This window comes from Plecotus auritus, assembly GCF_963455305.1.
Source record: "Plecotus auritus genome assembly, chromosome: 3".
Lineage (NCBI taxonomy): Eukaryota > Metazoa > Chordata > Mammalia > Chiroptera > Vespertilionidae > Plecotus > Plecotus auritus.
In genome coordinates, this window is record NC_137772.1 from 216,463,427 (window position 1) to 216,490,074 (window position 26,648).

General features: G+C 49.7%; 1 protein-coding gene across 3 annotated transcripts in view; it reads left to right on the forward strand.

The window, feature by feature from the left end:
- The window catches only part of ABTB3 (ankyrin repeat and BTB domain containing 3), a 263,029-nt gene that overhangs the window by 199,181 nt on the left and 37,200 nt on the right, over positions 1-26,648 (forward strand). Inside the window, exons 5-9 of one of the 3 annotated variants that reach the window (XM_080661811.1) lie at positions 20,022-20,187; positions 21,951-22,040; positions 24,012-24,113; positions 25,961-26,054; positions 26,172-26,307. In XM_080661811.1, the coding sequence (XP_080517937.1) occupies positions 20,022-20,187; positions 21,951-22,040; positions 24,012-24,113; positions 25,961-26,054; positions 26,172-26,307 (588 nt within the window). The remainder of the gene's footprint in view (positions 1-20,021; positions 20,188-21,950; positions 22,041-24,011; positions 24,114-25,960; positions 26,055-26,171; positions 26,308-26,648) is intronic. The other 2 variants (XM_080661813.1, XM_080661812.1) reach the window with 2 other exon arrangements.

A 26,648-nucleotide genomic window follows, 5' to 3' on the forward strand; every position in this document is an offset into this window, starting at 1 on the left:
CACCTCCACCCCTGGATTCAGACCTGGGGCCTCTGGCTCTCTCCCGCAGGCGGCCACCTGCAGAGGCGGAGCACCTGGGCCTGGGCCTGGCTCCGTGGGGCCCTGGAAGGCTCCCAGGCTCTCCAGTCGGAGCCACTGTCTCCTCTCCCCTTGAGTGCCCTTGTCCTTGGCTGGCCCTGGACAAGTCTCACAGCTCCCCCACGCCGCTCCGGCTGGGCTGCCCCAGACACGCACACGGACGCCAGCCCGTCTTCACCTCCAGAGACATGCAGGCCACACTGCAGGCCTCTGATGACCCCACTGGGATGGCCGCCTGCCGCCCTGCCCTGTGTCAGTGCATTAGCGCCTCCTGGAAGACAGGAAAAGGCCCTCTCCCTGTCCCAGGAGAGCCACTTTGGGGCTCAGCCGTCCTCCCCTAGCAGTGTCAGGGCCAGGCCAGGGAGCCTGTGCCAGGAGTTAGCCTGCAGTGGGGTGTGAGGGGAGGGGGCAGACAGAGGGGCTGAAGTAATTACAGAAAAATTCTGGTAAATGCTCTACTATAAATGCGGTCAACATCTAGGTCTGGGAGAGCTAGAAATGCAAGGGGTACCGTTCGATCTGAATCCTGCAGAATAAACAGATTCAGCAGGTAGAGAAGGGGAAGAGAGGAGGGGAAGAGGGAAGGCATTAGAAAAGAAGTCTGCACAGAGGGAACCGTCTATGCAAAGGCCTCAAGGTGGCGATGTGTGTTGGAGGAAACCTAAGGATTTCAAACCCAGAGCATGGAGTTCAACCAACACGGCTCTGAGTGTGTGGCCAGGCCCTGGCCTAAATTCATCCCGGAGGGTCTTTCCTGCCATACCCAGGAATTCTGACCGGTCCTGCGGGAGGTGGGAGCATCACAGCTTATTAAGCAGAGAATTGACGTGAGATTTGTATTTTAGGAAGAGGTTCTGGTGGCGGCATGGAAAGTGGGCAGGGATGGGGCCTGGAGTCCAAAAGCTGTGGCAGGAATCCAGGTGAGAGCTGAGGACAGCTGAGTAAGGCAGAAGCAGTGGGGACAACGATGGGGAAGATGCTAGTAAAACAGAGGAGGTAGAAGCAGCAGGACTTGGTGGCAAATGTGGGGGGGTAAGGCTGGGCAGGGAGGAGAGGACATGGGGAGTCAGTGTTTTATGGGTACATATAATTGTGTTACAGATGAATGTTTAGATTTGGGGGCACTGAATATATTTTACCACACTTTTTTTTTATTGAATTTATTGGGGGGAAAATTTTTAAATGGCTTTGGTGTGTTATCAAGTGAAAAAAAGATTACACAGAATAGTATATAAGGTGTCACTCTTGTGTGAAATAGATGCGTGTGCGTTTGCTGTCCATATTTTCACTGTCTTCAGGAGTGGAGCTGTGAAACTGACAGCCAGAGTTGAATCTGAGGAGGGGAATTGGGAAACTGGGTGTATCGGTCTCCTAGGGCTGCTCGAATAACATACCACAGACCGGATGGCTGAAAACAACAGACATTTGTTGTCTTATGGTTCTGGAGGCTCGAAGTTCAAAATCTAGGTGTCAGCAGAGCCACACTCCCTTGAAAGCTGCTCAGGGAGGATCCTTCCTTGACTCTTCCTGCTTCCGGTAGCCTCAGACATTCCTTGGCTTGTGGTTGCCTCACTCCAGGCTCTGCCTCCTTCTTCACATGGCCTTCGTCTCTCTGTGTCTCAGTCCAAATTTCCATTTCTTACAAAAACACTGGTCATATTGGATTAGGACCCACCCTAATGACCTCCTCTTAATTTGATTATATCTACAAAGACTCCATTTCCAAATAAAGTACATTTACAGGAATGGGGGAGAAGGGATGGGCTAGGATCTCAACATATCTTTTTAGGGGACATAATTCAACCCATCACACTGGGGACAGAGATGGGAGGGGACCTTACTTGACCATTGGATTTTGTAGCATGTACATGGGATACCTATTTCCTTACCAAGTTTTGTATTAAAAAGTGACTCTGAGGTTTCTGCCTTGGGAGAATGTATAACTAGGGATGCGATTAACATGTACAGGACAAGGACAATGCAGGAGAAGTGGGTTCAGTTTTGAAAGTCTTGAGTGCAAGATGCTGTCCCCATTGGTTGTCCATGGAAACGAGAGAGTCTGTGTCTGCTTCCCCATCCTGAGAGTTGCCAGGGAATTAAGTGCTCGTCCTATCATCTAATTAGAGTCAAAGCAGAGCACAGTGGTTAGGAGTGCAGGCCTTACAGCCCACCTGCCTGGGTTCAAATCCTTGGGTGACCCTAGGCAAGTCAGTCACCTCTCTGGGCCTCAGTTTCTGTATCTGTAAAATAGGGACAATAATATGCCGACTTCATAAAGCTGTGGGAAGGATTAAGTACAGTACTGTCTATAAACCTTCTAGCACCATGTAGCATGTACACCAGGTAGCATGCTGTCTCTACTGCTATGACACACTATTGTCTCATAGTAAATCACATTACATATTAGTGATTATTTCTATTCCCCGCTTCTCTGCCCCACCCACCAAGAGCTCAGAACCTCCTGGTTGTCAAAAACAATAGGCCCAACTTCCTGTGAGAGAGGGGAAAGCACTGTCTTAAAGAGATAAGGTGTACACCCTCCAGGATATGCTCTGTAGCCCAGCCCAGGTCAGGCGTGTTTTGCCTCTTCTTCCACTGCCATGCGTCAGTCCCAGGGATGCAGGAAGAATCAACCAGGCTGACTGGCTGGGACCACTGACCCCATGCCAGTGACTCTAGAGTTCTTGTGGATGACTCAAGTTTTCTGTTTTCTCTGAAGTATTAGATTTGCAAAACTGTCATTGGCTGGAGTCCCAAACCATGTCCAGAGCAATTGAGGGCCCATCACCAGCTGGACCTGCGATTCTAGATGGAGTCACTAGCAGAAGGAAAGGAAAACATGTAGACAGCAAATATGGCCCCTGATTGGGTCAAGTGAGCAGAGGTTAGAGGGCATAGAATATTCCAGAAGAAACAGTCACAGCCTGGACTTAATCTCAGACAGTTGGCCGCCTTCTCTCTTTAGGGCTGGCACAGAAATAAGTTTCCTTGGTCGTGGGGCCGACCACAGAGCCTGGCACATAGTTGGACCCAATAAATATTTGTTGAACGAATGAATGATGCTAAGGGCTATTACTACGTGTGTTGGTGATAATGTAAGTAAACAGTAAGACTTTTCCTGGACTAATTCAGGTGCAAAAAGGCTTCAGCATGGAGACAGGCAGGTAAGATTCAAGCGTGGGACTCGGTAGAAAGGTCTTCATTAAAGAGGCCTTTGGGGGAAATGCTGGTGAACAGGTGGTCTTTGAGATTATGAGTGTGGGGGAGATTGCCTGGGGGAGGGACTGATGAGGAGGTCCTCATGAGGCTAAGGAGGAGGGGCCCAGGTCAGAAAAGCCCGAGGAACGTGAGGTAGCAGAAAGCTGGAGGGATCACAGAGTCCCAGACTGCCACGCCAGCAGAAACGATGCCAACAGAAAGGAGGCCCTGGACTTGGCAGTGAGGGAGCCATCAGCGCCCTTGACAGCAGCAGTTTCCACAGCTTGCTGTAGGTGGGAACCAGATTGCAGGCGACAGACAGTTTGCCAACACTTGGAATTTGTTCTGAGCTTCCAAAGTGTTAAAAGCAAAACAGAAACACATTGGGTGCTTACAGCAACACAGAGAACTACATCTTAAATGGCATTCGGGGCTCAGTTCCAAATCGGGGCTTCCGATTCAGGCTGGCAGGTTGAGGGTATATCGTTTGTCATATGGGATTTGCTTCCAGAGGAGTGGAGATTGGAGAGGGGGGGGGGGGGAACTCTTGAGTCTGTTAAATTTCTGCCTAAGATGTTTATTTACTCATCTGCCAGCAAACCTCCTAAACTCTAATTAAAAATATTACTTATGGCTAGCTGGTGTGGCTCAGTGGTTGAGCATCGACCTATGAACCAGGAGGTCACAGTTCGGTTCCCACAGGGCACATGCCCAGGTTGCGGGCTCGATCCCCAGTAGAGGGCGTGCAGGAGGCAACCAATCAATGATTCTCTCATCATTGATGTTTCTATCTCTCCCTATCTCTTCCTCCCTTCCTCTCTGAAATCAATAAAAATATTTTTTTTATTTAAAATAAAAAAATAGCCCTAACCGGTTTGGCTCAGTGGATAGAGCATTGGCCTGCCGGACTGAAGGGTCCCGGGTTCGATTCCAGTCAAGGGCATGTACCCTGGTTGCGGGCACAACCCCAGTAGGGAGTGTGCAAGAGGCAGCTGATTGATGTTTCTCTCTCATTGATGTTTCTAGCTCTCTATCCCTCTCCCTTCCTCTCTGTAAAAAATCAGTAAAATATATTTTTTAAAAAAATAAAAATAAAAAAATATTAGTTACACAGGAACATTATCTTCCCTTAGCAATTAGCAAGCAACCAGTACTTAGTACAAAGGCATGTGCTCAGTATAAAGCATTTGGTTCAAGCCATGACAAAGGGGCTTAGGGTAACAGTGAAGGCATGAGTCCCATCCTTCAAAAAGTTTTAGTCATCACAAGTGAACTTACCCCCCATCGGGTCATTAAACTGCCCTATGAAAGGTTAAGGACCATCAGCCTGGGTGATCGCCAAAGTCCTTCCTAGCTCTGAAGATGATTCCATTGTGTGGTCTGATGTCAGATATGCAAATGCAGTGCCACTTTTACCTGTGGGGAAACTGAGGCATGTAGATGGCAAAGGAAATAAGTGGAGCTTCGATCCATGCCCTTACAAGGAGCTTCGATCCATGTATCTTACAAGATGACACCGGGAACTAATAGTTGAGAGACTGCGTGGGCCAGAACTGTCCTGGGTGCGTCTCACACCCGGTTCCATTCAGTTATCCTCCAACCATATGAGGAACTTTATTTTCCTTTTCCTGGGGCTCCAGGAGGTTAGGGGGCCTGCATGTGGTCACATGGAGAATGTGCCCCGTCTTGGATTTGAACCCAGTCTGTCTGACGCTATGGCCCAAGTTCTCTCTACTAAAAGAGTAGCTCCAAAGACTCGGCATTGGAATTGTGAAAGTCCCTTCTGAACAAGGTCCACAGGTTCATCCTGAAAGACTCAGCCCACAGCCTTAGGTGTTCTGAGGAATTCAGATCATGTCAGCCATTGTGTCAGTCTAGCATTCTCACCATTGTCCAGTGGCCAAGATCTCTGCAAAGACTTAACATAGAAATATTCTGAGAAATATGTAAAAAGGGCTCAAGCTCTCTGGTAATCCTGGAAATGCAATCAGAACCACACCCAAGATGCATTTCAAACCTATTAGACTGAAGTCTGTTATCAGAGTTGGGCAAAGATAGAGAATAGTGGGGACTCTCCAACATCACTGGAGGGGATTCCGAATCCTCTTTCAAGTAAACTTGAAAACACCCAATTGTATTCGCAGGCCTATAAAACTCTTCCATATGGAAATAAAGAGACACGTTCATAGATGCAGTATTTGTACTAGCAAAACAAATAAAAAGAAAAAGGAGAGAAGCTGTCTGTATACAGGAGAATAGATAAATAAATTATGGTATGTTCATACTTGGAATACCAAGTAACAATGAAAATAATTGAACTAGATCTACATGCTATTACATAGCTAAACCCCAGAAACATAACATTGTGCAGGAAAATAGCAGGTTGAGGCAGGATTTGTGCAATATGCTAACATTTACATAAAGTTTACCAACATGCAAGACAGTCCATGTATTATTAGGAATTCATAAAAGTAGTAAAAAGTAAAGCATACGTAGGGATGATAAAGGTCAAGTTCAGGAGAGATGGTAATCTCAAGGTAGAAGGGATAATGGAGTCAGAAAGGATGCACTGAGGCCTTTACACCTGTAACACTTTTTTTTTTTTTTCAGGTGGGTTGGGTGCCGAGCATGTAGGTGGTCACTGTTTTACTCTATATTTTATGTGTCCCTCAAATAATTCATTAACAATAAAAGTTATTTAGTTGGTGTTGGCAACAGCACATTCAGAAGTCCAGTTCCGGGATATTAAGAAGCATTATTTAAATAACTGTTAAGTGGTTCAATAAATGTGGGAAACACTGGCTTAAATAAAATTAATTAGGTGTTTTGTTTTTTAATAGTGCTTTTACCATCCTGTGTTTCTTGTAAATCCCAAAGGGAATGTTATCCTATTGGAATCTTTAACCATAGATCAGGGGTCAGCAAACTATAACTGCCTGCTACCTATTTTTGTAAAGAAAGTTGCCTGAGTAAATAGCCACGCCCACTTGGTTAATATTGTTTATGGCTGCTTTTCACACTGCAGTGGCCGAGTTGAGTTATGACAGAGACTGTATGGCCCACAAAACCTAAAATATTTACTATTTGGCCCTTTGCAGAAAAAAAAAAATTGTGAACCTGGTTATAGGGCATTTATGAGGCTGATGTTTCTGGGAATATATTGGGGGATTATAACATGAGAACTTTGCCCTTGCATCTCAGAAATTGTATGTTTATTTGTGAAAATTGTTATAAAGAACACCATCAGTTCTTTCTAGAATTTCTTGCAAGATGGTGTGTGTATGTGTTCATCTTTGAATCTCCAGCACCTAGCACAATAGCCAGCATATACTTAGCGATTCCTGTGTGCTTCACTGAATTGATTTCAATTTAAAGCCCATTTGTGAAATGGATTAACTGGGATATGGATTCATTGGTCATAACAGACATGCAGAATACCTGTGGCATGGATAAGACAGGAGTTTAAAATTCTCCCTCATGTAACAATCCAGGTATAAGCAGTCCTGGCTGTTATGGAACTCCAGGTCAGGGATCCAGGCACCTTACCCTTGTTGCTCTGCCATTCCTCAAGTGACACCTTCCTCTGCGTGGCCTAATATGGCTGACCCCACCCGCCAGGACCACATCTACCTAGTGAGAAGAGGGAAAGTAGAAGGATATGCCTGCTCCAGAGACTGCATGCATAATTTCCCCTCACTCCCTATTGGTCATCACTTAATCATGTGGTTATGTCTAGCTGCAAGGGAACCTGGGAAATGTAGTCTTTACCTGGGCAGCCATGTACCCAGATAAAATTCAAGTCCTACAATACATAAAGGAGATAAAGGATTCTGGAGGACAACCACCAGTCTTTGCTAAAAATGGATATACATTAAGGCAGGGATCCTCAAACTACGGCCCGCAGGCCACATGCGGCCCGCCGAGGATATTTATCTGGTCCGCCGGGTGCCGCTGCCTGTCCTGCTTAGCAGCCGACTCATCCCGGGCCTGCAGTGCGCATAGGAATTTGTTCATAGTTTTTTTTGTTTGTTTGTTTGTTTTTGTTTTGTTTTTTTTTTTAATATATTTTATTGATTTTTTACAGAGAGGAAGGGAGAGGGATAGAGAGTTAGAAACATCGATGAGAGAGAAACATCGATCGGCTGCCTTTTGCACACCCCCTACTGGGGATGTGCCCGCAACCAAGGTACATGCCCTTGACCGGAATCGAACCTGGGACCCTTCAGTCCGCAGGCTGACGCTCTATCCACTGAGCCAAACCGGCTAGGGCCATAGTTTTTTTTTTTAAACTATAGTCCGGCCCTCCAACAGTCTGAGGGACAGTGAACTGGCCCCCTGTTTAAAAAGTTTGAGGACCCCTGCTTAAGGTCTTGTCAAAATCAGGGTGACTCCTTTTTCTAAGGAAAGGCCTTATTTTCAACTCTTGAAATAAGCCGTGATGCCCAATCCAGAGATATGTAATGCTACTTCATTATTTCTACTCAAAATAACATGACAACAGTCAAATATGAGTACACCTAATTTCAGCCTCGTGGGTGTTTGCAGCCCTTGCATTTGAAATAAAAATATTTTTTCACATATTTGAACAGACACAGAATTCTATTGTGGGGGAAGGCGAACACAGTAGGTTTTGCCACTATATATAAACAGACTTAAGCTGATGACCAGACAACTGGCCGGTAGCTATGATATGCACTGACCACCAGGGGCAGACGCTCAATGCAGGAGCTGCTCCCTGGTGGTCAGTGTGCTCCCAAAGCCAACCTCCCATGGTTCCTTCCCACCCCCACCCTTCTTGGCCGGCCAGCCCCTTTCGGGACTGGGCAAGATGGCCCAATCAGCCCCGATCACCAGCCAGGCTGAGGTACCCCGCCCGTGCATGAATTCGTGCACCAGGCCTCTAGTTTACTTATAAGGAAAAGAAAGGTCCAGGCCCCTTAGTATCTGACACGAGGCAGAAACAATTGGCCAGGAGGGGGATGTGAAATCACCTTTTGTTCACTTTATCTGAGGCCGGTTTAATGAGCTGGCTCTTTTCTGTACTTCAGTGGCGGCATGAAACAGCAAGTGGGCACAATCTTTGGACAAACATTTCTCCTAGGAACTTTGCAAGCATTACATGTTCCATTTGCTGCAATGGTATAATTTTTTCCTTAGAAAGCTGCATGGAGATCTTGGTGTAATTTGCTTCGATACAAAAGTCTCAATTTTGTTCATCTTTTTTATACACCAAAGAAAAGGAAAAACATCAGTTGGGGGACTTGAAGCCTGTGTGAGGGAATTTGGCATTTTGGGGAAAATATGCTGAGAAGAGAGGGCGGTCAGGGGGGGCCTGTATCCAAGTCAGGCCCACAATAAGCCATTTCACGATTCATTTCTGAAGGCACCATTTTATTGTCACACTTACAGAATCCTGTAGTGGGAACTGCTCCATATATAAAAGATGATGCAAAAAAAAATGTTATCACCCTCCACTAGGGTTTCTCAATCTCAGCACTATTGACATTGGGATGGAATAGGTCTTGGGAGGGAGGGCTGTCGTGTGCACTGTAGAATATTTAGTAGCATCTCTCTAGTTGTGACAGCCAAAAGTGTCTCCAGACATTGGCAAATGTCCCTGGGTGACAAAATCACCCCTGGTTGAGAATCACTGCCCTACACAAACCTAAGGGTATCCACAAAGAGACTTGCTAAGTGACTCAAAGACACGGATTCTGATCCGAAATGCATCTGTGGCCGCTCCGATTGGTTACTCCTTCTCAGGCTTCCAGTTTCCTGGTCTGAAGGTCAGGAGTTGAGCTGAGAGCTTTCTTTCAGCGCCAACTGTCTGGGATTCCGAGAGTCCGGAGCTGCTAGTGCTCCGAGAGGCACTTGTCTCTAGAGAACAACTTGAAGAAAAGCAGGACGCCGAGGAGAGGATGTGGAATGAGGGGCACACCGTGCGTGCAGGCAGAAAGGTGGTGGGGAAAGGTGCCCGTGGAGTGGGTGGCAGGCCTTGTTGGCTGGAATGGTGAGAAAGAAGAAATGGTTGAGAGATGGGGAACGTCCCAGGGGGGCAATTGCAAGAGGGCCTTGAGTTTGAAGACCATGGTTGGGAATTTATATTTGTTCGGCACTCAGCCCAGTTGCTGGCATCTAGTACTCACCCAGGGAGCGGTTGAATAGAATCTCTGTGAACATGGAGGACTTTGGTGACACAGAGAGGCAGTGGAGTGGGTGGTAAGAGCAGGGATCCAGGTTCAGATCTCAGTTCTACTGCTTGCAGGCTGTGTGACCTGGGGCACATTTCTGAGCCTCTCTATGCTGCAGTTTCCTCTTCTGAAAGATAAGGGTAGTTTTTCTAGGATCAGAGTAAGGATTAGATAATATCATATATGTGAATGAGTGTCAGTGTGTGTGTGTGTGTGTGTGTGTGTGTGTGTTATATATATTCTAATTATACATATACTAGAGGCCCAGTGCATGAAATTCATGCATGGGTGGATTCCCTAGGCCTGGCTGGCGATCAGGGCCAATCAGGGCCAGGCCAATCAGGGCCAGTCCAGAGAGGAGGCAATGGTCACCGGGCCGAACGTAGAAGGAATGGACGCCAGATGCCACCACTGCCATTATCGGCACCCCACCACCACGCAGTTCCCCGTCTCCCCCTTCCTCCTTCCCTCGCGGCTGTACCACCACCGTGGCGCGCAGGCAGCAGGCCAATTGGGGCCTGCCGGCTGGGAAGAAGGACAGGGCACAGGAGGTTGGCCATACTGGGGATCAAGCCCACAACCCAGGCCTGTGCCCTGACCAGGAATCGAGCTGTGACCTTCTGGTTCATAGGTCAATGCTCAACCACTGAGCCACACCGGCCGGGCACTGCTGTCCCATTTTATAGATGAGAACATGGAAGACTAGAGAGAGCTGGGCACCTTGCCCGAGGTATTACTGCAAGGGAATATGCTGGGTTGGCTTACACTTCCACATGAGTAGTCCTTCCCGCCGCCCTTCGTGAGTGTCTGGGTCCAGGTAAAGGAAGCCAGCATTGTTGTCTGCTCCTGGATTTCATCCGTCTCTCCGGTGAGCCCCCAGAGGTAGGAGAGGCTGGCAACTTGATCCTTAATTACTGTTTTGAGTGAGCGTTGTTCTCTCATTTTTCTCCCCTAGGCATCTGCATTTTCAATTACATAGTCACCTACCTAGTCAAACAGCTTGCTTCATATCCTTCTCCACGGCAGCCTGGGAGGGCAGGGCCCACGTCGGGCTCTCGTGCTGCTGGGCCCAGGGCCCGGCCTGTAGCTGGTGCTCATTGAATGGGTATGTGGGAATGAACGTATCCTGGCACTTCCCTGCACCTCTGAGCTTCTCCAGGGCAGAAATCTCATTCCCTTGGCCTCTGCGTCCCCAGTGTGTGCCACGTGGTAGCAATTCAATAACGTTGGGTTCTGTGGGCTGTCTTATTTAAGCCTGGACTTTGAGATGACACAGGTCCGGATTGAAATGGAACAGAAGGAGCCCAGCGATTTTAGGGCAAGATTACTTAGCCCCTCTTGGGCTCTGTTTCCTCACCTGTGAAATGGGGATGCTGAAACCAGCTTTTTGGGGTTTCCGTGAGGGTTTAAGCAAGGTGGGAGCATGGGCTCAGGAGTCAGACTGTCTGGACTGAATGCCAACCCCACCCCCTGCGGATTGTGTGACCTTGGGCAAGTGACATGACCTCCATGCCTCAGGTTTTCATCTGTGAAATGAATAGAACAGAGCCCAGTGCATGGGGTTATTTGGAGGATGAGATGGGCTATTACCTGGGAAATGCTTCGCACATGGAGAGCTATTGATAGGTGCCAGGTATTATTATTATTATTATTATTATTATTATTATTAACTATAGTGTGTTAGGGAAACTGTAAATACTTCTGTCTCTGATTATCGCTAACATCTTTACTCTGTTCCAAGGCCGCCAATCTGCCCACTAGCCTTGGGAAACCAAATCGTGGGCCGTGCGGGCCCAGGCAGCGGAGTGGGGCTGCGTCCTCTCAGAGTCATCCCGGTGACAGCCAGACCCCTCAGCCCACGTCCTGCGGTGGGGGTGGACTCCACATCTTCCTTGCCAGCAGGGCCAAGCAGCCCCTCCCGTCCCACAGCCCCGGAGACCCCAGGCTGCTGGGGCCTTGGAAGTTGCTCTGTCCCAGGTCGCCAGCCTGCTGGTGAGACCCAGATGAATAAGAACAGAAACACAGGGAAAGGGAAGTGCAGAGCCGTGGGAGCAATAGCAAGTCTGTCTCAAGGGCCAGCAGGGACCACAGCGAGGGCTGGGCTCAGAGGGCCAGGCCCCAGAACTGGTTGGGGGTAAGAAAGACCTGCTCTGGGACTGGCGGTTCGTGTGGCTGGAGGCTGGGCGGAGGGAGGGACTTCCAGATGGCCTGATGGCCCTACAATTAGAAAATGATGGCATCGGGATAAATATGCACTTCGCGTATTGGGCAGTTATTATCACACTCTGTGCTGAGTGGTTCAGATGTACTATCTGCTTTAATCGCCGTCACAGATTCAGGCAGTCGCACTGCTGTTGCCATCCCTGTTTTGCAGATGGAGAAACAAACAGAGGCTTAGAGAGGTTAAGCTACCTGCCGAGGCAGCGAGGAAGAAGCCAAGCGGGGTGTGAACTCTGGTCTTGGGGACTAGGCTCTGCCTGCCCTGGGTGCACAGCCTCTGGTGGCAGAGCTCGGGCCTGAGTCTCGCTTGCCAATAGAACGGGAATAACAATAATAACATATAATGAGCCTGCAGTAAAGGGTAGCTTTTTTATTTTTATTATTGCTGCAGGGCATGATATGAGAACTGTTTAGAACTTTTGGAATACAGACCCAGAGTCATGTGTGAGAAATCCCTCTGAAGCCCAGAAATCACCAGCACCTCCCTGAGAGCTGGGCTGTACTGAGGGACAGACCCTAAGACAGGATGCCCCGGTTCAAATCCCAACTCCTACTCATTAGCTGTGTGACCATGAGCAAGTTCATTAACCCCTCTGTGTCCCTTTTTCCTTATCTGTACAATAGGTTAATAATAATCCTTCCTCATAGGGTTATCATGAGAGTTAAACAAGTTAATATTTGTAAAAAGCTTATAATATGCCTGCTACATGGTGAGTACTAAGTATCTATATATATATAAAAGGAGACCGGGAGTTCGATCGCTCACCATGACGTGCACTGACCACCAGGGGGTGGCACTGAACGAAGGAAGGCCCCAGCTGGCAGCCCGCAGCCAGGAAAGGAAGGCCCCGGCCAGCAGCCAGAAGGCCTCGATCAGCCCTGATCACCAGCCAGGCCTAGGGACCCTACCCATCACACATTTCGTGCACCGGGCCTCTAGTCTGTTACATAAGTAAAAGGTGGAATGTTCGTGTTTTCATTTTACACGTGAGAAAAGTAAGTGAGATTAAGTTACGGGTATAGTGCTTCCCGGTTAGCGAGGGCAGAGCCAAGTGGTGAAGCCAGGCGGTCTGGCTTCCGAGCCCGCACCTCACTCGGGTTAACCGGAGTCTGTGCTCAGGGACCCTGGGAGCTGCTGGTTTCCAGCATCAGCGGGCCAGGATTGGTCCTGCAGACGGCGGAGGAAGAGGGACTGAAAGCCTGGCTGGGCAGCTGCACCCCCGCCCCCCACACCCTGAGCACTTGTGTGCTTGCAAAACCCTTCTGAGCGACGGGGTTTCCCCACTGGGAAAGAACGGCCTTTATGCTGGTGGGATTTGTTAGATACGATGCCTAATTTGAGATCGTAAGAAGCGCTTTTACTATAATGTTCTTCAGTCTCTGTGTTTCCCATTTGCTTCTTCCCAATAAAGTATATGCTCTCCAAACAGTCTGCCTCTTGCTTTGTAATTTATAGGAACGATTATGATATGAAATCTCTAACATTTCATGAGAGCTGCGTGCTAAGCCCTGTAACTCTTCTAAGCACTGTACATGGATTATCTCATTTAATCCGCACCCAGAATCGGAGGAGGACGGTTTTATGACTACACTCGGTTTACAGGTGAGAACACAGAACAGCGAAGAGGTTAAGTAACTTGCCCCAAGATCACAGAGCTGCTAAAGAGCAGAGCTGGGAACCAGAGAGCGTGCTCGTAACGTCTATGCTTGCTTTAAAAATTAATAAAGGAATAAAATATGTCTGAAACCTCCAGTGCACGAGAGAGCAGCGGGAGGCATGGACGCATCAGCGGCCACCTCCACGCCAGCTCCCGTGCTGTGCTCAGGCCTGCAGGCCCCGTCGGAGCGGAGAGAGTCTTTCTGAAGTCACGTTCCTGAAGTGGTGGCAGCTATTGAGCTGGTCTCTTGGGGCCAGGGCCCTTGAGAAATGAGAGAAATGGCTGCCTCAGTAGCTGACCGCGTACTTAAATGGATCATTTTTATGGCATCACTGAAAGCCACTCAGAGGGAAAACCGCCGAGCTGATCACCTTCTGATGAAGCCCCAGGTGGCTGGCTTAATAGATTCCTGCGTGAGTCAGCCCTGCACGCAGGAGGGGGCGCCTGTTTGTCCAGCCAGGGGGACCCGTCGGGTTTCAGTGGCAGGTCCCTCAGAGACTTTGCAGAGCTGGTCAGTGGAGCTCCCAGGCGTGTTTCCAGAAATGCTGCAGGAATTAAGATCCTGCGGAGTTCCATTTTCTAACAAACCCCGTTGAACAGAAAGGAGTGTTTTATGGAAAATGTTTCTTACCTGCTTGTGTGTTTGTGTGCCTTGGCTGGTAAAATTCAGTGGCCAGAACCATTGCTTAGTTTGTGTGGCTGAGGGATGCTGGATAACCAGATGTTTCCGGAGGCCTCAGGAATGAGTTGTGTGTGGCTCACCCACCAGTTATGACCATGTGCTTCCGGCATGCAGGGTAGGCACTGGGGGCGGCTGGTGAGGGGAGGGGTAAAACTGGCCTGGAGGTGGGATGAAAAGGAGAGCAGCTTGCCCTGGCCAGTTTGGCTCAGTAATTAGAGCATCGGCCTGCAGACCAAGGGTTGTGGGTTCGATTCCAGTCAAGGACATGTACCTCAGTTGCAGACTCCATCCCTGGCCCAGTCACAGTGTGAACAGGATGCAACCAATCGATGTGTCTCTCTCACATCAATGTTTCTCTCTCTCCCCCTGCCTCCTCCTTCCTCTCCATTTTCTCTAAGAAAAATAAAAATAAATCAATGGGGGGAAAAAATCCTCAGGTGAGGATTAAAAATAAGAATAAAAAATAAATTAAAAGGGAGAGGAGCTCTGACCAGTGTTGCTAAGGGTTTAGATTGTCGGCCCACACCCCAAAGGGTCTTGGGTTTAATTCCTGGTCAAGGGCATGTGCCTGGGTTGCAGATTCAATCCCCAGCCCCGGTCAGGTGGTGTGTGCAGGAGGCACCCAATCACTGTGTTCTCTCTCTCTCTCTCTCTCTCTCTCTCTCTCTCTCTCTCTCTCTCCCCCATCCCTCCTCCCTTCCACTCTCTCTAAAAAATCAATGGAAAAATATCCTCAGGTGAGGATTAAAAGGAAAAGAAGCAGAAGAAAGGAGAGAGCATACCTCCCTTTACATACAGAGAAGGCCTCCTTTGAACATGATACTCAAGCTCATTCTTGAGGAATGAGAAGGAACCAGCCCTGCAAAGAGCTAAGGGGAGGGCATTCCAAGGAGAGGGAACAGCAGGAGCAAAGCCCTCAGTGCAGGAAGACCTTGGCCTGTTGAAGGGACAGAGAGGGGGGCTGCTGGTGCAGAGTGAAGGAGGAAGCGGGGGGGGGGGGGGGGAGGGAGTTGGAGAGCAGTGCGGGACCCTAAAGGCTGGAGTGGATTCTCGTTACATGGGAAGGCATTGAAACGTTTAAAGCAGGGGCACAGCATGGTCCTATTTACATTTCAGGTTCACTCTTCCCTTGTGTAAGAAACCGGTTTGGAAGGGAGAAGAGTGAGAGCAGGAAGACCAGTTAGGAGGCTACTGCAATCATCTATCAGGGGTCCTCAAACTTTTTAAAGAGGGGGCCAGTTCACTGTCCCTCAGACCGTTGGAGGGCCGGACTATAGTTTAAAAAAAAAAACTATGAACAAATTCCTATGTGCACTGCGGGCCCGGGACGAGTCGGCTGCTAAGCAGGACAGGCAGCGACACCCGGCGGGCAGGATAAATGTCCTCGGCGGGCCGCATGTGGCCCGCGGGCCATAGTTTGAGGATGTCTGAGTGTTTGGAACCAGGGTCTGGCCAGTGGAGGTGGAGAGAAGCAATGGATGTAGAAGTGGAGATTTGGATGGCACACTCAACAGCTAATGGAATGAATATGGGCATGAGAGAAGGTTCTCACCTGAGCACCTGGGTGGACAGGGGTGCCATTTATGGAGATAGAATGAATGGCAGACAAGTTCAGAGGGAGGGAGGTGGACGTGTTAATAAAAAGCTCAATTTTGGACATACTACATTTGAGGGTCTGGGAGACATTGAAGAGAGGTACTCTTATAGGCAGTTGCATTTGTGTGCACACCAGCACCGTGGAAAAGTGCCTGGTTCCACTGATAGGGATCAAGCAGGGTGCCCCGTTCAGCTGGTGAAATGCTGACTCCCTGCTTACCAGCTCTGTGACTTGGGAAATTTCCTCATCTCTAGAATGGGGCTTCTAACCGTACCTACATCATGGGCTTATTGTAAAAATTGTATGAATTAATACATGGGAAGAGCTTAGATTTCAATAGTAAGTATTCAATACATGTCAGCTTCCTATAACAACGATGTTTATCATCATCATCATTAACTACAGTAATTTTCTTGCCATTTGTCTCTTCCTAATTAAAATCAAGGACCTCTCTAGCTGGTAAACACTGCTGATGTTCTTGGAATTACTGTTGAGCAGTCTAGGGCTCAGTGAACACAGGGTAGAATCTGTGTCTCCCTCCTCCTAGCCCCATGCATGGTGCCCAGTAATATTTATCCAGTCCCATAGAATTTAGCTTGACTCCAGGGGGAAAAAATGCTTATTTGAGAGAATCAATCAAGCATTGAGAACAGCAGACAGGAAAGAGGAAATTGCAAACTCAATGACAATGACAATTCAGTGTCTTTGCTCCCAAGAAAGAGGCTCTGGTTTCACAAAGCACCCTCTTCCCGAATTAGACAGTGGTCTGGGAGAAGAAAAGTTCTCCTTACAATGAGTCAAACCTGATACCGCCCCGAGAGTTGCATACACACACACACACACACACACACACACACACACACGCACGCGCGCGCCATTAAGGCTCCGGACACTTCAATGAAATACATGCAGACCCCTCCTCTTCCCCACCCCAAAGCCGCAGTGACATATGCCCCAGTCCGTTCCCTGTTGCTCTCACCCTATTGTCTCCTGTCCATTGGGCTTGAAGCTTCTTCCTTGACCATTTTTTTTTAAATATTTTTATTGATTTCAGAGAGGAAGGGAGAGGGAGAGAGAGATAGAAACATCAATGATGAGAGAAAATCATTGATCAGCTGCCTCCTATATGCCCCACACTGGGGATCAAGCCCAAAAACCAGGCATGTGCCCTGACTGGGAATCGAACCGGTAACCTCCTAGTTCATAGGTCAACGCTCAACCACTGAGCCACACCGGCTGCGCCTCCTTAACCATTTTTAGGGCACATCGGTCCTTTAGATGAAGCCTCCTTCACAAAGGTGTTCCCCCTTTCCCTAGAGATGGGTGCCGTCCTCACTACAGTGGGATCCATGGACTCCCCTCATGTTCTTTTAGGGTCATGGCAAGTGGCTCTGCCCATTCCCAGATAAAACAGTTCAATTTCAGATAAACAGTGAATAATGTCTTAATGTCAGTTTGTCCCATGCAATATTTGCTAAAGTATCTTTTATTGGCTAAATCTGAAGCCCTAGCAGTGAGTCCCAAGTCCAAAGCCCCATGAACTGGCCCTATGGCACGGCCCCATGCTGTGCCCCAGAAGTTTGAACTTGGATGCTGATGCCATGGTCTAAGGCCAGGCCCAGAGTCCTTCACTCTTCCCCGACCTGGGGAGCTCTCAGGCTTCCCTGGAGAGTTTCCAGCAGCGTTGAGGTGATCGTTCATCTTGGAGTCCAGGATCCTGATCAACTATGGTCCCCTAAACACCTTTCTTAGTTCTTCCCTGGGCCTTGGAGCCTGACCTGACACGGTTCCTGAAGCATGTATACAGACTAGACCCCCTATCCACCCCAAGCTCAGGGTCCTCTGGAATCTTCGCTGCATCAGCTCCCCCTGGTGGCTAGAAGCAAAATCCTAGCGTCACCTATTGAGAGCCTTACATATCCTACCTACCGCAGGGTTCCTATTTCAGGACAGCCTTGGGCCAAGGCTCCTCTGTCAGCAGAGATGAACAATATATCAGGAACCCAATGAAGGGTCACGTGCACACCCACCCCACCCATTTCCTGAGGCTCTCTGTGGTTCACCCCTCTGGTGTTCTCCCCAGAACCTAGCCTTACTGCTGAGCAGGAGTCTTAGTACCGTAAACAATACCCCCTCTCCTTTCTTCCAAGGATAAAAAAGAAGATAATCTCCCCCAAACTGAATCCTTCCTATACCACCATGTGGGTTAGTTAGAGGCAGGAATGGGACCAGGGATGCTGAAAGCCTGCCTCCTTTCCTCCATTTCCACCCTCTGGATTGGCAAGAGGAGGGACAGGAGGGGGTCTGGGACAGCGCTGACTGCGGCTGATGAAACTGTGTGGGCCACCAGCCGCAGGGCCAACACCTGAGAAATGGGCACCTGCGTGTGGAAAAGACAGAACCCACAGCATCTGCCCCACCCCAGCAGCCACAGCCTTCACTCGGCCCCTTGTCATGTCTCTTTGTCACTGGCAGCTTCTTCATCCACTTTCAGGGGTCCTCAAACTACTGCCCGCGGGCCACATGCGGCCCGCCGAGGACATTTATCTGGCCCGCCGGGTGCCGCTGCCTGTCCTGCTTAGCAGCCGACTCGTCCCGGGCCCGCAGTGCGCATAGGAATTTGTTCATAGTTTTTTTTAAACTATAGTCCGGCCCTCCAACGGTCTGAGGGACAGTGAACTGGCCCCCTGTTTAAAAAGTTTGAGGACCCCTGAAGCTAGTTCGTTTAGCACTGACATGGCTCTTACCTCTAGGGGTGGCTCCCCGCAAACCCATCCTCTTCTCTCTCCCAGAGTTGGCCTTCCAACCATACCAGTGCCCTGCCTGCTTCAAAACTTTCAATGGCACTTACGGGTAAAGTTTGGAGCCTTGAGAATCAAGTCAAGTTCCCCTGTAATCCAACCCCACCCTCAGCTCTGGCACTCTGCCTACAAGTTTAGACCCCAGAAACACTGGGACCCTCCTACCCTCCCTTCACCTGCCATGCCTCGTCGCCACACTTTTGCTCAAACGAGCTCAAAGCCCTTCTGGTTTCTTTTCTCCTATCACTTCCTTATTTAAGACACAGCTCAGGAGTCACCTCCTCCAGGAAGCCTTGCTGTGTCCCCGAGGCTCTGTTCGGTGCATGTCTCCGATCCCTCAAGCATTGCATGTACCACATGGGGTTTCACGGCCAGTGCCTGTGCCCTCTCCCCTTCCGGGCAGTGGGCCCCAGGGCAGGGACAGTGGCATGTCTTCAGCCCCTAGCGCAGAGCTTGTCACAAACAGGTGCTCAATAAATGCTTGTAGGTTTGATTCAGTCGGTGGTCAGTTCACGGTGGGAAGGAGGTAACATCCTGTACAAGCAGAGTTTGCATCGCCTTCTGGAACCCGTTGATTTTTCTCCCCACCTTCCCTAACCTCTCGCTCGCTGCGCCCGGCTGTCTGGGTTCGTTTTCGAGGCACCTGACTATCTGTGATCGCATTCCATCTTCCCAGTTCTCTGCCCTGCTTCTGCTTTGACTGTCGAGCATCCACCTGCCCTGTGTTCATTCAGCTAACTTTTTTAACAGCACCAGGTGCTGGGCGCTGTCTGGCTCTGGAATGCAGGCACACTAAACAGGGTCCCTGCTCTCACCGAAGTCCCCAGCCTGGAGGGGAAGGCAAACAAGGGAAGAGGCAAATAGTATGTGCCATGATGGGGGGGCAGGGGGACACAGTAGATACCCAGGCGGGCTCTCCAGGCTGCCGTGGTTCACATCCCAGCACCTCTGCTTGCTGGCTGTGTGGCCTTGGGCAAGTCCTTCATCTGTGTGTGTTTCCGCGTGGTTAACAGAGGGGTAAAGAGCTAGCCAGTTTGCCTCAGTGGATAGAGCATTGGCCTGAAGACCAAAGGGTCTTAGGTTCAATTCCAGTCAAGATCACAACCTCGGTTGGGTTGCAGGCTTCTCCCCGGCCAGGGCCCTGGTCCGGAGCTTGTGCAGGAGGCAACCAATCGATGTGTTTCTCTCACATCAATATATCTCTCTGTCTTTCCTTCTCTTTTCCACTGTCTAAAAATGAGTGGGAAAATAACCTCGGGTGAGGGCTTTTTTTAAAAAAGAGGGTTAAAAATAGAATTTACCGCTTGGGGTTGAGTGGGGATTAAACGAATTAATTCATGTAAAGAGTTTAGCATGTGCCCTAGCCCCTAGTAAACATTCAGTAAATAGTAGCCAAGAGTATACTTTGCTCCGTTAGTGAAGGAATGCAGAGGACAGGACAGAGCCACAGCCGTTACAAAGGACAAAGGGTCAAGACGTCCACATTCTAAAGCCCAGGAAAGGGCAGTGGACGTGGGAAGCAAACGCAAAGCCTCCTCGTGCTACCTAACCCTGGGGAGGCCGCCGCTCCCAGCTGACCATCTCTCCCTCCCTTAGGGCTGACGACTGCTTTTTTGCTTCTCGGAAGCTGGACGCAGTGGCCATCGAAGCCAAGTTTAAGCAGGACCTGGGTTTCCGGATGCTGAACTGTGGGCGGACGGATCTGGTGAAGCAGGCCGTGTCTCTCCTGGGGCCCGATGGGATCAACACGATGAGCGAACAGGTACAGGGCCCTCTGGGTGTCTGAACGCGCACCCCCACCTTCACCACGAGCAACGCCCCATGGCAAGATGGACACAGCAGGCACTGGACAGAGGCTCCCCCTACGGGTGACTTAGAGTGATTTTTTTTATTTTATTTTTTAGTTTTTTAAAATAAAAATACCCTTGTTCATCTTTATAGAAGTTGCATGTGGTCCTTGCAGCTGAAATGGAAAAGAGAGAAAAATAGGCCTATTCCAGAAAGGAAATCATCCCATCGCCCGGATAACCATCCTATTTATATTTAGTATGTGTCCTTCAAGTTCTTTTTCCAGCATGGTTAAAATTAGTGCTCTGCCTGCCTGCTACTGCATCACAGAACAAGTCAACACAAATTTCCACCAGACTTTCAGGGTACGTTTAAGAGGCACGAAAGTCATTCTGGGGGACCCTAGGAAGAGCCTCTGAGACAGGCAGCTGTCCCCCAAACCCCTGACACTGAGGTGCAATGAAAGGTACTTTGCAATATCATTAAATAGTTTTAGTCCCTTTTAATGGCTACTTAACATGGTCATATTATTTATTCACTTAGCCACACTCAGTTGTTGGGTATTTAGGTTGTTTCTAATCACTTATATCAATAACGCTGAGCTAAATAAACTTATACAAATCTTTGTTCAAATCCCTGATTGTCTCATTAGGGAAACTCTTAAAAGTGGAAATAATGGCTCAAACTCGTCAACCTTTCTGAAGGTGTTTTTTATCTCCAATTACTATTCCAGAGACTTGGTTTCCTTGTACACACCCTCCAACTCTATGTGTGTGTTCCCTGTGAATCTTTTACTTACCTTTTGCCTGGTTATTACTGTCTTTTTCGCTTGGAAGAGCTCTTTACATATTAGACATATGACCCCTTATTATAATGTGGCAGATATGTCTCCATGTACTGCTTACCTTTTCGTCTTGTTTATGTTTTCAATTTCATGTCCTCAGTGCTGTAATGATTTTCCTTTGCGATTCTTTTATTATTTTTGTGCCTAGATGACTTTTATGGTTTTAATTTTGTCCCTATATCGCTAATCAAACTAGAAATGGTTTTAGTGGGTGGTGTGAGATAAAGGCTCTTCTTACTCGGATATTTCCCCACCTTCACAACACTGTTTATGGAAAAATCCATCCCTTCCTTCTGTTGGTTGGAGTACGTTGTTTATAATAAGCAGGAGTCGTGGGCAAATGCTTATGGAATTTTTGAAAGCCATTCCTCATTTGCTTGCCGTTCGCTTGTAAACGGTAACGTCAACCCAGATGTCAACGCTGGGGGTGTGCTCAGAGGTGTCCAATCTCCCTTGACCCCGACCGGTATCTTGTATAGAGTAAAGAGGACACTTGTTATTCTGAGAAAGAGAAAATGTCAAGGAAACGGTGTTTGTCAATTAGGTAGCTTAGCGGCTGATGCTGCAGAACCCAGAAAGTTGAAATCAGCCATTTGCTTCAGCAAGCACTCCTAGGGCTGTTGCACCCTAAGACAGACAAAGGAAAATCCTCCAACTTAAGCAACGATAAATGAAAAAAAAAAAAAAAAAAGACAATTTATGGTCCCTTTTTGCCTCCATTTTGGTTTTCAAACTATGGAGGATTGTGACCTTAGGGCTGTTTATTCTTTTTAATGCCAGATTTTGAGTGCAAAGATAGCCTTCTAAGCAAAAGGAAGAATTTCCATGTTAGCATCCAGGGACACAGCCACCTGGTAACCCTTCTCCATTCTCTGGTTTCTCACTCACCGCAGGGCATGACCCCCCTGATGTACGCCTGCGTCCGTGGGGACGAGGCGATGGTGCAGATGCTGCTGGATGCCGGAGCCGACCTGAATGTGGAGGTGAGGGTGCAGAGGGCTGCAGGGCCCCTCGGCCTGGCATCCCCAGGGGAAGGTGAACCAAGCGGGGGGGGGGGGGGGGGGGGGGGCGCCTTTCTCTCCCGAGAGCCACTGCTGAGGGCAGGGCGCTCCATCCAGCAAAGAGGTCAGACCAACGGATGGATTTCCTCCATCCTAAGGCCCCAGCCCGGGGAAACTCCAAGGAGCATGTTATGTTTCGCTTAAAAACAACCAGCAAAGCTACAAGGCGCACCAGCTTTTAACTGGCTCAGGTGTATAGTCTCTGATCCTTATTGATCCATTCCTTCTGGGATCGGAGCAGAGAGCGCTCTCCTGAGCCACCAGCCCTTCCCCTCTGCACAATGCAAAGCCGGGCCCTGTCCCAGAGCTGAGGCGTGGCTCCCCCCCAGCCCCCCACCGAATCCTGATTGGCGCCCCTGGTTGGCTGAGTTGCAGCCACAGGTCTTAAACCTAATCACAAAGCTCCTTGAAGCAGCGTGCTGGAGCAGAAAGCACACCCCACAGGCTTTAGAATTTGACGCGGGTTCAAATTCTGACACTGTCTGTGCCTTGGTGACCTGCTTTTGTGCTTGGGCAAGTGGTTTCTGAGCCTCGGTGTCCCCATCTGCAAAATGGGAGAATAATCACAGCCACCTCAGAGAGTGGTTGGAAGAAATAAATACAGAGAGGACCTAGCATAAGTTTGGGACTCAGTATTGGTTTCCTTCCCTGCCGGGAGGTGTAATAGGTGAAATCACACCTTTTTTTTTTTTTTTTTTTTTTTTTTTGTTACCATGTTCTGTGCTGTCTCAAGACCCACTCTCTCCAGCAGCCAGATATTGGCAGCCTTGGAAACTGGGGAAATTGGTATGCCACAGTCCTAACTCAGCAACCCTGGGAAACCTTTTTAGGTCAAAATTAGATGCTCTTGTCGATTTAGTACTGTGGGTTTGGGGGGGCTTTTCTATTTGCTTTTGGGGTGTTTTTTTTAGTGAGTTTTATATTCATCTGAGGAAAGCAGTCAATAGACATAGTTTGGGATCCATAGCCATTTTGGATCATACAAGTTTCAAATATTGAAGATTCCCCCCCCCACCCCGTTATGCATCCGGAAGCACCGTGCAGACCCTGCGAGGGCTCCCCAGTTTGGGTTCCTGGTGGGGTTCCCTGGTCCTCCCTAGCCCAACCCACGGCTCCCAGCTCCAGGCTTCCCCTGCAGGGGAGGAATGAAGTCAGCTCCTCTGAATGAAACAGGCATCTCAGGGACATGGCCCCAGGAATGTTCGGGAAAACCATGTGTGGGTGCCCGTCCTGCAGGACCCCAACCTTCAGCTGCCCAGACACCTCTCTTGTGGCCAGGTGTGTTTTGAGACCCCCTATCAAAAGACCAGTGTCAGAGTGCTTATTTGTGGTGCTTTCAGGGAAGTTTTTATGCCCAGTTTCCAGAAATATGAGGGCCTTTGTCAAGCAGGAAGGCAGCAGAAGAGTGGACTGAGGACAGCATGGGTGCTGTGACCAGATGGTGCCACGCCTCCATCAGATGGTGGGCTTCCCTGGCTCAAAAGCTTGAAGCAGACCTCCCCTTGCCTGGGGTTTGCTGCCACCGAGAATGTCCCCTAAAGGTGTGGGTGAAATGGCAGTGGCATCTCACGCTGACATCCTGTAGGTCTCAGAAACACCACCTTTCCTGCAGCAGAGAAAGGAGCCAGGCAGGTGAGCTGGCTCGTTGTAGCCACCCTTACACCTTCTCCAAGGCACCTTAGCGGTGGTCAGAGGTCATCTGTTTAATTGCTTTCAGCTGAGAAGCAAAGGAGTCCTTATTCCTTACCACCCGACATCACCAACACTTCCCCAGGCACCATCCAGGGTGTCCTTTCTACTCCTTTCCCGCGTGCCCAGCCACAGAGAGGTCAGCTCTGCTAGTCTAAGTATTGTGAAGGTCACATTCTGAAAATAACTTCAATTTGTTTATAGGTTGTCAGTACTCCTCATAAATATCCATCCGTCCACCCCGAGACCCGCCATTGGACGGCTCTGACTTTTGCTGTGTTGCATGGACATATTCCTGTAGTTCAGGTATTAACGTATTTCCCTATCCACACCTGACCTTTAATTTTACCTCTTCCATTATGCAAATCTGTACCTCTCCCAGCATGCATAGTCACTAAAACATTCATATTGGTTCACTGCAATTAAATATAGCACATGCATATCATATGAGTGAAAATATTATATGGAATGATCTATATGGCCCAGCTTTAGCCAATATGAAATTATCACCTCCCCACATGCAGCCTCACACAACACACAGTGGCCAACCTACGGAAGTTGTTCCCAGTTGCTCGGGGGTGGGGCCTGAGCTGTGGTTTTGTGGATTGGTTCATTTTATTTGTCGTAACATGAACACAAAACTTGGCTGGTGTGAGACCTTGGAACCTCCCCTTAGGTGTGACCCTGGTGTTTGTGTAGAGTCTAGTGGTTTCCAACCAGTGGAAAGACGCATCCAAGTTGCCAAGGCAACGGGTTCCAAAAGACACTTGCTTGGATCCCACTTTTTGAGAATCGGATCCAGGAGATCTAGAACAGGGCCTTCGCATGTGTCTTCTGAAACAGCTCCCAAGCATGGAGAGACATCCTCATCCGAGGTCCTTCGTTGCTTGCGCCTTCTCTGGCTGTTGTAGAGTTGGTGTTCATAGACGAGCCATCCAGTACATTCTAGATCTTAAACGTGGTCTTCACTGCATCCGAAAAGAGAGGCAAGCAGCCAGGCCTGTGACCACACCTGACCCCACAGTGAGTGCTGAGCTTCGGGTCCATCAGGAACTCGCCTCCTTTTATGTGGTCCAAGCCTCTGAGGATGAATGGAGAGCAGGGAATAGTGTGAGAGGCACCACTGGGCAATGTTGGGATTCCACAGGAATCCTTTGTTGTTTCCTAGGGTGTGGGGATCCTGGAGACAGATCCAAAGCCATGTTTCAGGAGGTTGCGTGTGTGACGTGCCACACTGGCTTCTGCCTGTACAGCGTCATGCACAGTCCAGTCCTAGTAGGAGTCTAAGGAAGAAGGGGCGGAGGGTGGCCTGGCAGACGCAGATGCCATCCTTTAACAAGCAGCGGCATCCCCGGCCTTTCAATCCGGAATAGGCGCGACGGGCAGCCGAGCAGAGCCAAACCGAAGTCAGGCCTCCTCCCCGCTGCAGGTGCACAAGTCACGGAAAGCCACGCGTGCAGCCCGCTCCTGGCTGCGCCCTACGGGTGATAAAGAAAGCAGGTCCCCCCCACCCCAGCCCAGTTCACATCAGCAACAGCACATTCACTGTGAGAAACACGGATATCTTAGGGAAGGCACAGAATTGAGTCCTATGAGGCAGAGCTCTGGGGAAGCTCACTCTGCCGCATGGAGCCTGCTGGCCGGGAAACGCAGCCTCTGCTGACCTGTCCTCAGAGCTCCCCGGGACCCTGGCCCTGGCTGGCCTGGGTGCTCTCCAGAACTCTTGATCTGTGATTCCAAGAGACCACTTTAATGCTCTCCGACCCACACAGGGAGTCTTCCACCCCCTGGTTCCGGGAGCTTCTATCTCGGTGCTTCTAGAAACACTCATGTAGTGTCAGTCACCTGGAGAGCCTGTTAAAATGCAGACTCTTGTCCAGTGGGTGTGGGGCGGGCCCGAGGGCCATGTTTCCCACCAGCTCCCAGGTGCCCCCACTGCGGGCCTGTAGGCCACACTCAGTAGCTCAGGTTCTAGTAGATCCAAGCAGCTCCGAGTTCCCCCTCGAGGCCCAGCTGTCCTCGCCCTGTGCCCGTGGTCACTGACCCAGAGGAGAGCAGGAACATTGGCATGGCACTGATTTCCACCAGTTTTCCTGACGCCCCCTCGCAGTGCGTGTCCCTTAAACATCTCAGTGGCCCCTCTTCCTCCGCAGCTCCTCCTGGACGCCGGGGCCAAGGTCGAGGGCTCTGTGGAGCACGGCGAGGAGAACTACTCGGAGACTCCCCTGCAGCTCGCCGCCGCTGTGGGTAAGAGGTGCCAATTCTCACCCTGGCCGAGGGCCTCCACCACCACCCCGGCCCGGGTGGGCCTGCTACTCTGTGTTTGCTTTATTCGCTTATAAAACCCCTTCTCTGGGCTTGCAGGCAATTTTGAGCTGGTTAGTTTGCTGTTGGAGCGAGGTGCGGACCCATTGATAGGAACCATGCACAGGAATGGAATTTCTACAACCCCCCAGGGTGACATGAACTCTTTCAGCCAGGCCGCAGCCCACGGACACAGGTAGGCTAGGGCGGGCCGGAGCCCCAGGCCCCGAGCGGTGCTTGTTAAAAATGCAGATTCCCAGGCCTGCCCCAGACCCACCGCCTCTCTGGGTGTGGGGCCCAGAGGCAGTGCAGGCCCCAGCCCGGCCAGCGTGGCCTTCACTGCCCGCTCCCTGCCGAGGGCCAGCCTCATGCCGCACACATCTGCCCGGACTGGCTGTTCTGTCCTCTCCCAGCCAGCTTCCACCGTGCAGACATGCATCCCCTCTCGGAAGCGAAGTGAGAAGCATCCGTTTAAAAAGAATAAATCACCTCCTGTTTGATCGCCTCCCGTCTACCATTCCCTCAGGATGTATTTCA